General features: G+C 37.0%; 1 protein-coding gene across 1 annotated transcript in view; it reads right to left on the bottom strand.

Moving 5' to 3' along the window:
- MET (MET proto-oncogene, receptor tyrosine kinase) overlaps positions 1–16813 on the bottom strand; it is a 112526-nt gene that overhangs the window by 35485 nt on the left and 60228 nt on the right. Inside the window, exons 4-10 of the mRNA XM_047097036.1 lie at positions 12028–12162; positions 10818–10991; positions 5752–5912; positions 3841–3943; positions 3594–3730; positions 2740–2901; positions 1608–1707 (exon numbers count right to left, since the gene is read on the bottom strand). Coding sequence (XP_046952992.1) covers positions 1608–1707; positions 2740–2901; positions 3594–3730; positions 3841–3943; positions 5752–5912; positions 10818–10991; positions 12028–12162 — 972 coding nt within the window. The remainder of the gene's footprint in view (positions 1–1607; positions 1708–2739; positions 2902–3593; positions 3731–3840; positions 3944–5751; positions 5913–10817; positions 10992–12027; positions 12163–16813) is intronic.

Here is a 16813-nt window from a genome sequence, read left to right as displayed (position 1 = left end):
AGCCATTATTTTAATAACCTAGGCTCACCATAAATTAGATATTGCTAATCATTTCTCAGATTTCTAAAGAGTCCCATGCCAACACCAAAAAAGGGTATTCTTATTTGGTTAATGAAAAATTGTTCTGTTTGGCTGTGAAGAAGTGATGTTCCTTAAATTAATAGCAGTGGTATTCTAACTTTGTTTGTGGCCATGTGTGGGGATTGGTTTTAAAGCTCTCTACTTCATACGGCGACTCCCTGGAGTACAATCTCTCAGGAATATGATAAAAATCTAATAATACTCTTTAGAGGTGATGCAATGTGGCTGATTGAGAAGGTCAAGAAAAATCTCATTGGAGGTGACCCTATTGTTTGGTGATTTGGCTTGACATTTTTAGCCCCAAATTGGTTTTTGTAATTAAAGAACACTGTGGCCTTAGTCTTCAAGAAATATTGGATGGTGAATAGAAAAGAAAGTGCTATAATTCAATCTATCACCTGCCCAATCAAGACCCTGCTTGAGAGAGGGCACTTAGAACTTTCATTTTTAGTTGAGTGCACAAGTCCAACTAGATTATGGTATCTGACATTAGAGAAAAATGTCAACAAAAATATGAAATCTTTGTAAATAACTCCAACCTTCCTAAAGTCTAAATGAAAACTGCCACTTTAATATGATCTATATAAATTGTTAGACCACAAAATAGGTCACTTTGAAGGAGGCATTCAGTTAAATTTTGACTGACCTTGCAAACAAAAGGAGGGAAGGTAGAGAAATACCAAGCAACAAACGGTCTAGGACATCAGTCTAATGGTCCTTCTCATTACTTGATAACATGCTAACAAAGGGACAAGAAGAACAGTAAGAACACCGTTCTTACACTGGGATGTAAGAACATACATACGTGTGCCTGCCACTTAGACAAGGATGCTGCTGCAAGATTACAGCAAAAGGGATAATAGGGGTAATGTCCTCTGCTGCATTAAAAAAAGGGGGAGATAGAGGAATTCTATGGACTGTTTATGCCCCTCCCAAATTCACATGTTGTAATCCTAATCCTCAGCATGATGGTAGTTGGAGATGGGGCCTCGGGAAGGTAATTAGTGGAGTTCTTATGAAGAAATTAGCGCCCTTATAAGAAGAGACACAGAGAGCTTGCTTCCTCTTTCACTCTCTGCCATGTGAGGATACAATGAGAAGATGGTCTTCTGCAAATCAGAAACAGTGCCCTTACCAGACACCTTGATCTTGGATTTTCCAGCCTTTGGAACTGCGAGAAATAAATGTTTGTTGTTTAAGCCACCCAGTCTATGGGGTTTTTATTATAGCAGCCTGAACTAAGACAGGGAATGACGTAGTTTCCATCTGTACTATCTTTAAAAACACTGCCTCAAGTTGGTACTCATCATTTGTGTCTAAGCATTTTGTATGTATATGTGCATTTTACAATGTTAGGCTGAGACAACATAATTTTAGTTGTTGAATAAAATATACTATTTGACCTGTGCTGCAAGGAAGGGAACTAGCAATCAGAAGCAAAACCCAAATGTCCTCTGCACACTGAAAACCAGTGGTAAAGGAAGAGATGCACAGCTTTAAGTACAACCATCACTCAAAGGACTTACCACTGTAAAGTTCCTTCTTGTTTCATGTACACTTATTACCATCCTTAGGACACTAACTGAATTCAGGTTTTTCCCAACAGCTGTTATGGTGCTCCCACCACTGAAAAATAAAGTAGAAAAACAGCAATATTGAGGGGTACCTGGGTAGCTCAGTCAGTTAAGCATTCCAACTCTTGGTTTCAGCTCAGGTTGTGATATCATGGTTCGTGAGATCAAGCCCCGTGTTGGGATCCACACTTGAGAGTGTGGAACCTCTCAAGATTCTCTTTTTTTCTCTCTGCCCTTCCTCTGCTTACATGTAAGCACTCACACTCTTTCTCAAAATAAATAAATAAATAAATAAATAAATAAATAAATAAATAAATAAATAAAATAAACACAGCAATAAGGAGAGGTTCTTTCTCTACCAAATATTTTAAGAAATAAGTTAAATTAAATCACATGTAGTGACTGCAAGATATAGTCAGAACCAAAGTCAAATAGAGGTTCAGTGGTAACTCTTCTTTGGAAACAACTTATTTAACTTGAAAATATTTTTAAAAATTCCTATTTCATCAGTTGAAGAAATGCATTTTTCTTTTTAGCCACAAAGTATGCAAAAGAAATATTTTTTTCTCTCTCTTAAAAATAAATCAAAGAAAAATGAACTTTATTGTGTCAGACTGGCAGAATTAATGGAAACAAGGCAGACTGAACTGGATCCAATGAGATACTGATTCAAAGGTAATCTAGTGTAGGGAAAAGCTATATCTAAAGTAGGCAGAGCAAAAAAACACTGAAGAATGGAAGGAAAAAAAGGTAATTCTACTTTTGGGCACTGAAGTTAGTACAGAATTGACATGTATATAAGTGCATAAATACTATGGTGCCACATTGAACTATTTCACTGAAATCCATTTGAAACGTAATAGAGTAGGATAAAATGTTTCTTGGCATGAACCTAGCAATGATAAAATTAAATTGTACTCAGAACCTGAATGTAGTTTTCACTCCTGAATTGGAAAGGCAGCCTTTAAAAGAAATGCAACCGCATCAAAGCCAGAGATAAAACTGCAGTTCCTCTTGACTATTTGACAGACAAATCATCCATATGTTCATTATTTTCTTACACCCATCAGAAGCTTTTACTTACCTAATAAAAGATTTGGTTGGATGAATTGCATAGACAATGGGGTCTTCCTGGTAACTGAAACTGTTCATCTCTCGGTTGGCTAAGTCAATTTTCAATTTAATAGGAAACTCAGTTGGAATGGTTTGAGCTGGGGTATAACATTCGAGAATACTATCTGACACACTGAACAAAAAAAATTAAGAAAATTGACCTTAGCTATTAGATATACATATTTTAGAATTATATGCACAAAAGTATATCACTCAATGGCTCCTAAATGAGAATTTCCAGATGTGTCTAGAAAAAAGTTCTTTCCAATGCAGCCTATTTACATTTGACTGGATCCCAAACTCAGCCTTGTTATAGACAAGCCATCTTTGACTTCAGAACATTTGGGATTTTAAGCAATTTTTAAAGTATCTTTTTGGTACTTGATTAAACTGAGCTCTTTCACCTCTAAGAATCAGAAACATACCTTCTTTCTAAACCCAATCTCCCCCATGTTTCTCACCTCCCCAAAGTGATTTAATCTAATTGTAAATATTGATGGAAATGTTTATTTTAATTTACTGTCAATTACCAGAATCTCACAGCTCACAGCATAGCTAGGATACTAAGATGTAATGTAACAGTAGAGAAGGTAGATGGGAAGATGAAACTTAAAAGTGGAATTAATAAACATAATGGAAGGGTAAAAAAGTCAGCAAAAAGGTAGATGGATATGGGAAAAGAAATTTTGTCAGTATGGGAGTAAATAATATGCATCTTGATTTTCCTCCACAAAAAAAACCAAAACAAAACAATCTCTTCTTGATTTGTTAGGTACAGATACTAATCCTACTTAACTGATACAACAAAAAGTAAATTCACAACACCTTTTTAAAGTACACGTTTTTCCACCAATTGAAATGTGTCTAGAATTCCCACTGTTAAGGTACTTTCCAGTTAAAGTAAGCAAGGTGCCACCGGTCTTAGGACCATAACTTGGAAAAATACTTGTTATTACAGGATCCTGGATGGGAAATAAAAACAAAACAAAACAAAGTAACTTGCTGACTTTATAACTAAACAAATTTGGTACCAAATATCCTAGTTCATGAGTACTGTAGTGCTTAGACTTACCACATAGGAAAATGTACTGTATTGTGCTGTCCCTCGCCCATTTGAAATAATTATGGATATATTGAAATGCTCATTCACTGCAGGACCAACTGTGCATTTCAACCTGAAAAAAACCCAAAGTTTAATATGTTGCAAATCCAAAGGCTTTTTCTGGTTTGGCTGTTTTATATGAAGGAACATTAGCTCTAAATTACGATGAGCTGGATACTCTGAATAGCAAGTAGAGTTTTGCGGTAAGCATTAGGGCTAAAAATTGTATATTTCTAGTTCTGTACTATTACACTTCACACAGACAAAACAGCAACAGTTAAATCTCATCTGTGCAGACCTCACCAACTGAAAAATTCATAATAATCTAAGTGTAATCCTCTAAAATTGTAGGCATAATGTTTGGTATTCTTAAGATAAATATTTCAACAGCATATGAAACAATGGGATAATAATAAATAAACCAAATCTCTTCATTAAAGAATGTCAACAGGCACATTTCTGTAATTACACGTATCATGTGTGTATTTAAATTATTTTAAAAATAATGAAATTGTGACAGACTTTCCATAGAATTATTTTTTTTAATATTAAAAAAAATAAAATAAAATAAAACATTTATTTATTTTGAGAGAGAGAGAGAAAGAGTGCACAAGCAGGGGAAAGGCAGAGAGAGAATCCCAAGCAGTCTCTGTGCTGGCGTGATCTCACAAACCATGATCTCATGACCTGAGCCAAAATCAAGAGTTGGATGCTTAACTGACTGAGCCACCTAGGTGCCCCTCCATATAATTCTTTTTGAATTAATAATGTTATAGTCTTGAAAAAGTATAAATATGATTTTTTTTGTTAAACAACTATTCAAAGAAGAAAATGAATTATGTTTCACTTTTACAGGTTATAATATATAATGCAAGGAGTAAGAACTTACAAGGAAGATTTCTAGAATGGATTTGTTTTTCCATTAACAAGTATGACATTACTTGACGTTTTGGTTTCAGTAAATGAGTAGACTTAGACCTCTGTGCCCTGGAAGAAATTCTACAAGGTATAAAATAATCACTTGATAGGATAGTTTCAACCATAAAACTTGAAATGTTTGATTGTTATTACTAAATGATAACTAAAAACTTCTGGATTCTCTGTTCATTATGGGATTTACATTTGATAGAAGGTACATGTAGAAAATGGCAGAAGAAGGATGTATCTTGGATCAGGAGAGTTGAGTTAGAAGGCCTATTAAGCTCTTATTCTCTGGATTGCCTCTGCTAAACTACACTCCACCTTTCTGAACTTCAGGTCCCACCTTTGTAAAACAGGTCTGGTATTGCTATCTCCTGGGATTTGGGAATGGCTAAATGAGATACCTTTCCATTACAGTACCAATAAATATCAACTGAAGATAAATTTAAATGCATGAAAGAAAGAAAGAAAGAAAGAAAGAAAGAAAGAAAGAAAGAAAGAAAGAAAGAAAGAATTCTCAAAAATATGACTGAGCTGCTTCACTACATTTCTGAGGTTTAGAAAGTGAATTTAGAAGAGAGGGTCTATATTGAGCTGTTTACTGATTTTTATAGAAAAAGCCATTGGAGACTCTATATTTGAAGACTTTAAAGATGGAGCAACCCTAGCCAGTGCTGTTCTTTCAAATCTACCCAAACAATTTCTGAAGAAATGTAACAAAAATGGTTTCAAAACTCCCAGATGCTGGATTCTTCTTTACTAGGTAATGTCACCTTTCTTCTTTATTAATCCTGGTAAGTAAATAGGATTAAAAACAAAACAGTTCCACTAGGGATGTTACAAGGCCAAGACCCTTTTTTAACTCAAGACATGGACTTTTGGGATAATTTTACAAGCATTCATCCTGAAACACAACCTGTTTTCCAACCACACCCCAGCAAAACATTTCAAGATCCTTACATATTTGTTGTGCTCTCACTTAAGGTCAAAGTGCAGCTCTCATTTCCAAGGAAAACTCTAGTTTTCTTTAAATCAAATTTATTATTCCTCCTGAATCCAAAGTCCCAGCCACACACAGTGAGCATCGTTCCTCCTTCCAGGGGTGCACTGGTTGGGAAAACCTACAAGGACAACCGAAAACTTAAAAAAACATTCAAGACATTATCCTTCATTTGTGTGCAAAACAAACAAAATATATATCCTCAGTCTAAAATTCTTCTATCCTGCCACTATCTAAAAAAACAAAACAAAAAAACAAAACTGAAAAAGTGTCACAAATTTCACGGAATCTGGAACAAATATGAAAATTACCTAACATGCTGATGAATAAAAGCTGTTTTCAGGAGATCCAGAGATGGGACAGAAAGCAGATTCAGCCTGGATGGAAATTAAGGGTCTTTGTGGGTCACTCTGAAGTGAATTCATCTAGTAATCTTCTAGGTTGGAATAGACACAGTTTGGGCCCAGACTTTTACATGTTTGTAACTCTCATTATAACTCCTTCATGGGCCTCCAGATCAAACTCTGATGAAAAATCCTTCATGTGCCCTAGAAGCCAAGCACCAATAAGTGCCTTGCTCCATGCACCAGCTGGGTGTTTGCTATAGTCTTGTGCTATGGTACTCCCCACCCAGAGAAGAAATTCACACAGTAAAAACACCTCTTGGTGTCCAGTGTTTTCATAATTGCATCCAGCAGCTATCATAAGACCAAACACAAAGATGGTATTCAATATATATCTGGCATTCACTCATTCATTATTCATTATAAATTATTTGCTATGTGCCAAGCACTAACAAATGAATAGGTGAATCTATTTCTTTATACTTGTTAATTCACATTTATTACTGATTTGGAATTTTTCTTTTCTCCTTTAAATATGGTCACTATTTTCTATAGACAAGCTGGTTAGTTGACACACCCAGCTTTTAAAAAATGATATAATTTTAAATAAATATATTATTTCTATTAGAAATAGATATAAAAAAAAAAAAAACTAGAGAGAGCCCCAAATGTAATCTGTATTGTAGCAATGTTTCTAATTATCTCTCTTGGCATTATTTTACATCTCATTTCTAGAGCTGACTTTTTTCTCTCCCATGTTCTATGTTAAATACATACATTCATTTTATTATTGCAGGCTCACTTTTGGTGTGTTGAAAGTAAAACATGAGTTCATTACCAAAACTTTGGCAACTGCGATATAAGATAGCAGTAGGTGCTTATGAAGTCTACAAGACAACTGTTCTTAGGCTAAAACTATTAAAACAAAACAAATTTCTAAGTTAAAAATAAGCTTCTCCTCAGCAGCTTTGTGACAATTGAGAAAGGAAATGCTCTTTTGGGGAGGACATATTGTAAATTGTGCTGGAAAAGTACAATGGTGGGAAAACATAGCACCACCATAGAAACAACTCAAAAACCAGTAAAAGTGTTTGCTAAAGACCAGTTAGTAAAAGTCTAAAAGTGATTCTTTCACAATTTAGAAGGGCTTTTAGCAAAATTCAAATTTGCAAACATTCCCATTCATCCCAAGTAAATAATCGCAAACCAAAGTCTTAACTTACCCTTGTTACCAAACCTCTTTAAAGTCTTAGCTTAATGCTTTTATGATAGCCATTTTACCCATAAAATCCATTACACAGTTGTGCCTTTCATGAAAATTTACCTCGCCCATGTCTAGTCAAATAAGAACTGCTAGAAAAAAAAATGTATTATTATGTTAGAAATCCAGTAGGAGAGAACAAGACACCTAACCCTTCCGGACTCTCTTCAGCCTGAAGCAGCCACACAGCTGCCTTTCCCTTGTTTAAGGAGGAGGCTTCCCCATAGAAAACAGCTGTCTAAGGCTGATGTTGGCCTGATCCTGCTGCCCAGATCCTCCCTTTCTATGTAAAAACTGAACTCTGTCATCTACATACATCATCACTTGGAATGGAATGGGTGATGATTTGGAAAACACAATGAGAGTTGTTCAGCTGGTATACTGGCAAACAGAAATGAATATTATAAAAATGTCTGCTAGATGGTAGATCAGGATTTGAAAGGCCAGCTGAACTTAGCTTTCTTCCCTGGGCTGAGATGCTAGAGTGGAGTATGCGAGCATTTCCCCCTTAGTTTATGGGGTAATGTTCAATCTTCCAGGGGAAAAGGAAGGAAGTGGTTTTGGACAACACACCCTTGGACAGAACCAACAATGAGCTGGCAAACTCTGAGTTATCCTAAAGGGCAGGGAAACTCTGTGGGAAGGAAAGGAGTGTCCAGCATAAAGTCACAGACGCAGATCTCCCACCTGTCTGGACAGGGAGAACAGCCACAAAAGCAGCTGGTGCCCTTTCAACAGGTGGAAATGATTTAAATGATCACATTTTCAAAACCTATCAAGATAATACAAGAGAACACTAAAACAACAACAAACCCTTCCTGGAAAATTAGAATTTGCCTCTTTAGTACTTAAAAAGTCACAAATACAGTGGTGGTAGTGTTTTGCCTGAATGACCCCCCTGCCCCATAAGATATTGCTGTTGCTTCTTATCTGAATCTTCTGATCAATTAATAGTTTTATTGTCTCACTGGGATTGAATTCAATCCTATAAGATATGACAATTTTATCTTAATAAATTCAGAATACATTGGAAAGTGCTTTTCCTTTTCTGAAACATTTCTCTTTGCTCTTTAAGTATGAGATCAGGTAACATGTGTGAAACAAAATAATGGGTTTGCAATCCTGAAATCTCTCATATGTGGAAGTGCAAAGAATTTCAGCCACTGAACATCACGTACCTTGAAAAGCAGGTTAACTTACATTTATTGGAAAGTAAAACAATACACTAGTTGGGTTTTGTGTCCATAGTATTTAAGACAGATAAGAAATAGATGAATAATCTGTCTTATTTTTTGCAGTAAGAATGCTAACTGTCACGGTCTAGTGCAGCATGAAATCTTCCTAACAACTATGAACTGAAAAGGATTTATGGACTCAGCTGCACTACTTTCCTCCTAACCATACAGCCCAAGCCTCACTGACTTGTGCATGATGCAATGCAACCTTTTAAAAATCACCAACTACAGAAAGGTGGAGTTAGGAAAGGAGAGAGAGGAGGGAGATTTAAACACTGTCAGAGATTCTCTGGTTCCAGAAAATTCTAAGATATTTAGTCATTTTAAAACACCATTTTAATATGGCTTTCATGAGTCATAAAAGGAAGAACATTGGTCAAAATTAAATGTTCTACTTATACAGGTTCTCCATGTTCTGTATTTAAAACACCAGTTTGGCTACTTTTGAAGAAATGAAATTGGTGTAATTCAGTTGCATGTACACACACACACACACACACACACACACACACATCACATATACTCTTCCCATATCTCTTTCATGGAGTTGCTGAGTTCAGATTTCTAGTGTCTCAAATTGCCAAGGCTGTGTGTTTAAAAAAGTATAACATTGCATGTGGTTTTACAAATACACTAAACAACAACAACAGAAAGAGTGCATGTAGATTTAAGTTTGTTTTCTTACTATCTTCTAGTTTATTCCTGACTGATCAAACTAAATCTTAATAACTGTGTCTCACCTAACAGAAAATAATTTGGTTTAAAACCCAGTCACCCTGCACAAATCTTGCCTCAAACCGTAACTAAATGAAAACATGCACTTCAGCGGGGAGGGGGGGGGGTTCTCGTTCTGACTTGCACACTTTGTTTACTTGGGCTTAGCACCAGGAGACCGAGACCTTTAACTTGAACCTTTCACAAGAATCATTTACTAAAGTTCAACTGTTCTATATGTGGACAGGGAAAATACATATCGGGTCCTCACCAGAAAATTATTTTCAAGCAAAATATATTTGGACGAAGACATTTAAAAAAATGCCATGACGATTTTCATAGTGCCAAACATATGCTTAAACAAGGCAGGAAAGAGCTAGAGAGCATGGCTACAATGTCAATTGAGTTCATCAGTAGAAGCTAAGTTTTCTAGGAGGCACTTTTGTCTTGTTCAACTACATTTCCTTAATGTCTAGAAGAGTGCCTCCTTAATGTCTAGAAGAATGGTTTGTATTCAATAAATATTTTTGGAATGAATTAAAGAATGAAATGGCTCACAGAGTATAGATGTTAGTATAGTCATCAGCTGTACCTATACTGTTCTTCTAGGAACTTTGAGAGAGTTAGCTACCTGTGAGTGTTCAATGACTACTTGCCTCCCATATTGTCCTGGGGGTAACCTCTAGTCTTTTTTTTTTTTTTTTAAGTTTATTTACTTTGAGAGAAAGAGAGAGAGAGACAGAGACAGAGAGAGAGAGAAAGAGAGCGAGCACGACCGGGGGAGGGGAAGAGACAGAGGGAGAGAGAATCTGAAGCAGGCTCCGTGCTGTCAGCACAGACCCCCATGCAGGGCTCAATCCCCAAAACTGTGAGATCATGACCTGAGCGGAAATCAAGAGTTATGGATACTTAATTGACTGAGCCACTAGGCACCCCGGTAACCTCCAGTCTTATGTGTGATGAGACAAGGCCACCATCTATGCATCAGACAGGAAGAAACTTTCTGTCCTATCTGCTCCTGCATGGCTGGCATCCCTAGCTTGCATGGCTCAGCTTAAGATTCTGGGTTATTCTATGAGCAGATCTCTGTGTGTGATGGAGGCTCATTTCTGGGCACCTGGTAGATTAAGTAGGTGGTGAGGAAACCACTGAGTCAAATGAGTCAGGAGGGAAAAGTCCCAGGGTAAGGAAATGGGGAGCCATGCTGCTCACTAGCCACCATTCTTTTATTCACAAAGCACCAAAGGAGAGCAACTGCTCAAGGAGGGAACTACTTAGGGAGTGTGAAGCAAGCACTTCAGGTACAGGTCTCAGGGTGATGTGCCCAAATGCCACCTTGAAGGAAAACCTTGGAGGGAGATGGTGTTTTCACTGGTGTCTCACAGCCAAATGAATAAACTGAGTTCGGAATTTTTTCATCAGTGGGATTTATGTTTACCAAAAAACATACATGAGAGCTGACAGATTCCTACCTCATAGATTGTAGGCAGACAGATCTCTTGAGTCCATGTTCCACTGGGGCATTCCTCCAGTTGCACACATTTATCGTGGCACCAGCCACACTGCACAAAGGGAGGGGCAGAAAGACACTGACTGCAGGACTGGAAATGTTCACAGCCTAAGCCATTCAGTGGGATCTTGGTGATCTGTGAAGAAAAGTGTTGGAAAGAGCTTCCAGAGAGGTTTTTTATTGGTTTGTTAAATGAAAAGTAAATACCCCAAATATATATGTAACTATAATCGTATAGAGTCTACTAGAGATAGCACCAATGTGTAAAAAACATGTAATATAATAATGGTTAAGTGATTTAAATCAAAAAACCAAATTCCTTCCTTTCTTCTATTGTTGGCACATATGTGATAAACATTACCATTACTGTCCAGGGAACATAAGTACTGTCATGCAATGTTAGAAGTTTTATTTAGTAGGGACATTCTGCTCTATCTGAAGTGTGATTTTAAAACATTAGAGAGTTCATTTATTTATTTATTTATTTATTTAATTTTTTTTTCAATGTTTATTTATTTTTGAGAGAGAGAGAGACAGCATGAACAGGGGAGGGGCAGAGACAGAGGGAGACACAGAATCTGAAACAGGCTGCAGGCTCTGAGCGGTCAGCACAGAGCCCGACGCGGGGCTCAAACTCACGGGCCGTGAGATCATGACCTGAGCCGAAGTCGGACGCTTAACCGACCAAGCCACCCAGGCGCCCCTTAAAACATAAGAGAGTTTAATATAAGCTGCTGGAAAACACACTTGACCCCTGGGAAATTCTAAGTAAGTTTACACATCATTCAGCATCAAGATGCATCTCCTCTCAGGGAAGAGGGATTGCTGGCTGGTGTCAGATTCCAATGTACATTTCAGGACTTACCAGCCTGCATTAGAGTCTGCCCTTAGGACTGTAATTCTCATTCTGCATGTTTGTTTTTCTCATTGAGAAATACAGGACAAAAGGAGTAGTACACATTACAAGGAGGACCTCCCTTTGGTCCAGTCTTCCTAAATAAAAATTTAACTTGGCTTCAGAAGATCTCTGGAATACTCAAGAAATAACCTGAGAAAGGAGAGGTGAATCCAAGACCAAAACAAAACTTAAAAAGGGTCATATGATACATGCTTTAAATATCCACTCAGGAAAAACTACAGCCCTGGAACCTCCCTGTGGGAACGGGGCTTACCTTCTTTCCAGTAACAACCAGTGTGTAGCCATTTTGGTTTAATGGGTGCTCCACAATTGCTTCTGAAGACACAGGGTGGGAATCCAGGCGAAAATTCACATGAGGTGTTGATGATCCTGATCGAGAAACCACAACCTGAGAAACAAAACACAAGCACCCTTAGTCCAATGAGTTCAGTTTAAATATAAGTGGAAAATGTGGATGATAATGTTAATAACAGATTAGGAGAGCTTGTGGGTATCTGAAGTGAAGGCCCAACAGTTTATCTCATTGTAAATCAACACAACATCTCCTAATCTCCTGCTGTGAAGACAGTTCATCTGAACCCCCAAGACAGACTTTTGCATATGATCTTTTAACAGTTTATTGAGAAGAAGATCTTTCAGTCAATCAGCCAGCACATGCAGACAAATCCTCACAATTGTATGGGGAACTGGAAGAGCCAAAACTCTCTCCAAAACAGAAGACCTCACTTATGCTACAAGGATTTCAGATTATTTTTTAAATCTATCTTCCTCCCCCTCCTCACTGGGCAGCTTTCCTTAATGTAATGGAAAGGTTAGCAGACAGGGAGTCTGGAGACCTGAATCTAGTTCCAGCTTTGCTAACTCTTAAGCCATATTTATAGATCTTCTGAGATCAAAATAGGCCTTCAGGTACTTTAATGTCATTTTTATAAACCATCGTCCTATCAGATGTTATTTCTTGGATTATAAAGTTCTTCTCGGTCTGGTTTTACAATAAGGCCTGATGGTTTTAACAATGCCTTGGAAATGGAGTTTGAGGACTTGTGTCATTCTTGCTTTCAGGTATTTCTAATTTGGGATGTTTCTCAGGCTATATAATTACCATCTTCTCTACTGCAAGAACCCAGTAATAATGAAGTCCAGGGATAAAATCAGAATGACAATCTGAGATGAACACTCAGACTTCAGGAGTATTTAAGAGTGCTCAGAAGGGCACCTGGGTGGCTCAGTCGGTTAAGTGGCCGACTTCAGCTCAGGTCATGATCTCGCAGTTTGTGAGTTCAAGCCCCACGCCGGGGTCTGTGCTGACAGCTCAAAGCCTGGAGCCTGCTTTGGATTCTGTGTCTCCCTCTCTCTCTGACCCTCCCCCATTCACACTCTGTCTCTCTCTCAAAAATAAATAAACATTAGAAAATAAAAAGAGTGGTCAGAAAGATTTTCATTCTTAATAGGCCGTGGGTTTGCATCTACATGAGGTGCAGGAGGCTTACTGCATGCAGCTCTGGGCTTGAAACTGACTTTGTGAAATTGCCTGACATCCCAAATATCCTTTTTTGTTTCATTGAAAGTGTACTTATTTGTTGTGGGTATGAAATCACAGGACAAACATGGGCATCTGTGAGGTTATGATTAAATAACCATTCCCTCTACCTCACCTTTCTTATCTGTAAAATGGGAATGAAAATTAACTGCTTAGTACTCTAACAAACTCACATACAACATATAAATGTCCTGGAGAGCTAGCAGTAAATTTTTTCCTCAGCACAGGGAGTCAAGTAGCTTGAAACAATTTGGGAAGATTTCCAAAGTACCTAATTTGCTTCCAGAGAGTGGGTTGTTGATAGAGAAACTAACCAAATTAACATACAGTCATAAAAGTTAAACATCATGACATTTTTTTTCTAACACATGTTCTATTCCAAACATGCAATACTTTCAAAACATCTCCATTAAGCAGGGTGGCTATTTTTTCACAGAAGTAAATGATGGATCACAGGTCATTTGATCAGGATGGGAAAGGATGGGAACCGTTATTCCTAAATGTAGGCCAAATAGTTATTTGTGACTTTTGTAGCCAAAGTAAAAAGAAGTTTGATTACCAGTCCTACCTCCTGCTGGGTGCAGGTTACAAGCAGAATTATCAGGACATTAGACTTCTAGAGCCTCTATCCCAAATTATCCATATTTCAGTTATATAATTTTTCAATTTTGACTCACTTCTGGTGCTCACCACTTGTTTTTCCTATCTGTCAACCCTCATTTTTTTTTCCATATATCCCTGATTGTTGCCAATCACTTTCAACTACAAAGGTGAAAAAAAAATCTTTCACACATGTCAAAAACAAAACAAAACCCCAGCCTCTCTTAATAACCAGACTCTGTTCTCTGCCTCATTCTGTGCTTTCCACTTCACTGAAGATTATTCATCCCCCTGAACTTCCTACGAGTATTTCCATTTTGCCTCTCTTTGTCTTGTGCTTCCATTCTATTCAGACCTGCTATATAACAATCAACTCTTAGTACCCTTTTTTTCTCCTATGTTTTTTGCTCTCTTTAATATCATTTCCCACATCTATAATAAGCAATTCCTTCCTAATTACGAGGTCATCATCTTTGACTTTATCAAATATCTGAAGTCCATCCAAATGTTCATTTCCCAGAAAGGATTAACCTTTATCTCTCTTTTCATAAAGAAGCTCTTTGCACCTCTGGAACTGGAATTGATTTAGTGTATTCCCTAAGACTTCTTGTCTGGAGAGCACCATATATATGGTAACTGAGTCAGTCATTGTGCTAAGAGCTTTAAATGGACATTTTGTTTACTTCTCACAATAATCGTACAAGGTAGGTACTAATATTTTCCATAAAGAAAATAAGACAGAATTTTAGCTAGGAAGTACAAGAGTCAGGTTTCCAAGGAGCTTTATCTAATGCTAGAATCTGACTGCTTGACCTCTTCTTAAACACTCAACTGCTACACTCTTGGAGCACCAGAATAAATACTAATAAAAAGCTTCAACTCTGAGCTCTCAAGAGCTACTTGTGAGTCAAAGCATTAAAACAAATTTCCCAATATATTTGCCTTGCCAATCCTCCTTGTTTCAGCAATCTTGGCTGCACAAGTTAAGTGTGCCTAAGGAGAAAGACTCTATGTCTGAATAGTTTTTGATGGTACAGAGGAAATGTTATTTAGTAGAGCCAGTAAGCTCTACTTTTGAGCATGAGCTAGGATAAGTGGGGCTTCATACAGAAAATGAGATGAACCAGAGAAGATGGGAAGGCTGTGTGGAAAAGTGAGATACCTGGAATTTTAAGCAGAGGTCATATCACAGATGTAAATACCTTTTTGTTGATCATTAGCCCTTTCTCTACAGGTATACCTACTGCTGTAACATGCCAAGAACGCTTTTCTATCATTAATTTCTCACTTTATCTTATTGCTAGAATTCCAAATAATGGAATAACCACTTTAACTTCAAAATACCCCTGAAGCAATGCTTTTAAGAAATTAGAAGTTCCTTTTGGTCATCATGGAGATAGTTTTAAGGACAGAACTAAATCTGGCATTTAAATTTAATTCTTAGGACAATTCGCTTGGCAATCTTAGGGTAAGTATAAAATAGAAGAATGGCAATTATCTTTGAGTTTCTACTATGTTGACAACTAATTTTTAATGTTTATCTCAAAAAATACGTGCCTTTTTCTTTTATGCTCCTGAAAATATAAGACTAATATGTTTGGGTGTGAGGGACTAGGGAGGAATCTAAATGTACTTGATTGTTGTGGCTGTGATCTCAAATGATATGGGAGAAGACATGGGGAAGAAATATATGTACAAATAAAATAAAACCTTTGTGGTTAGGCTCCAAAATCCATAAACCTCAGTAAAATAATTCTGCATGATGTATCTTCAAATATGTAAGGGCCAGATTCCCTTACCCATGCACAGAGTTCTATTTATTTATTTATTTTAAAATCTTTTTTTAATTTATTTATTTTAAATCTTTACTGTTTATTTATTTTTCAGAAAAAGAGACAGAGTGTGAGCAGGGGAGGGGTACAGAGAAAGAGGGAGACACAGAATCTGAAGCAGGCTCCAGGCTCTGAGCTGTCAGTACAGAGGCTGACATGGGGCTTGAACTTGTGAATTGCCGGATCATGACCTGAGCCGAAACTGGACGCTTAACCAACTGAGCCACGCAGGTGCTACTAGAGCTTTATTTTTGATTAAACTGTTTCAAAATTTAATTTTCCTTAAGAATGATGAATACAATTCAACATGAGATATTTGTATGTTGCTTTCTCTTCATTTTTTTAAAGTGGACAGTTCAATGGTTTTTGGTATGGTCACAGATTTGTGCAACCATCACCACAACCAATTTTGGAACATTGTCATTATCTCAAACAGAAACCCAACACCTCTTAGCTATCATCTTCTTTATCTCCTCACACCCTCCAGTTTCTTGCAACCATGAATCTACCTTCTATCTCTATAGACTTCCCTATTCGGGACATTTAAATGAACTGAATCCTACAATATGTTATTTTTTTGTGACTGGTTTCTTTAACTTAGCATAATATTTTCAAGGTTCATTATGTCAGAACATGTATCAGTACTTCATTCCTTTTTATTGCTGAATAATATTCCATTATATGGATATTCCCTAAGGAATGTTTTACTTATGCATTTGCAGCTGATGGGACATTTGGGCTGTTTCCATTTTCGGCTATTGTGAATAATGCTACTATCAACATTCATATACAACTTTTTGTGAGAACATGTATTTTCATTTCTCAGGTATATACTTAGGAGCAGAAATGTCAGATTTACAATAACTCTATATTTAACTTTTTGAAGAACTGCCATACCATTTTCCATAGGTGTGCACAATTCTACATTCCCACCAACAATGTATGAGGGTTTTAATTTTTCCACAACTTCACTGACATTTGTTATTTTCCATTTTCTTGATTATTTATAGCCAACCCATAGTTGTGTGAAGTCATCCTTCATTGTGATTTTGGTTTGCATTTCTCTG

This window comes from Lynx rufus, unplaced genomic scaffold (genome assembly GCF_022079265.1).
Source record: "Lynx rufus isolate CCGP_SWC_20201006 ecotype Redwood Valley unplaced genomic scaffold, mLynRuf1.p SCAF_4, whole genome shotgun sequence".
In the NCBI taxonomy this organism is placed as follows: domain Eukaryota; kingdom Metazoa; phylum Chordata; class Mammalia; order Carnivora; family Felidae; genus Lynx; species Lynx rufus.
The sequence above is the reverse complement of the archived record's forward strand: the minus strand, read 5'-3'. Positions and strand labels throughout refer to the sequence as shown.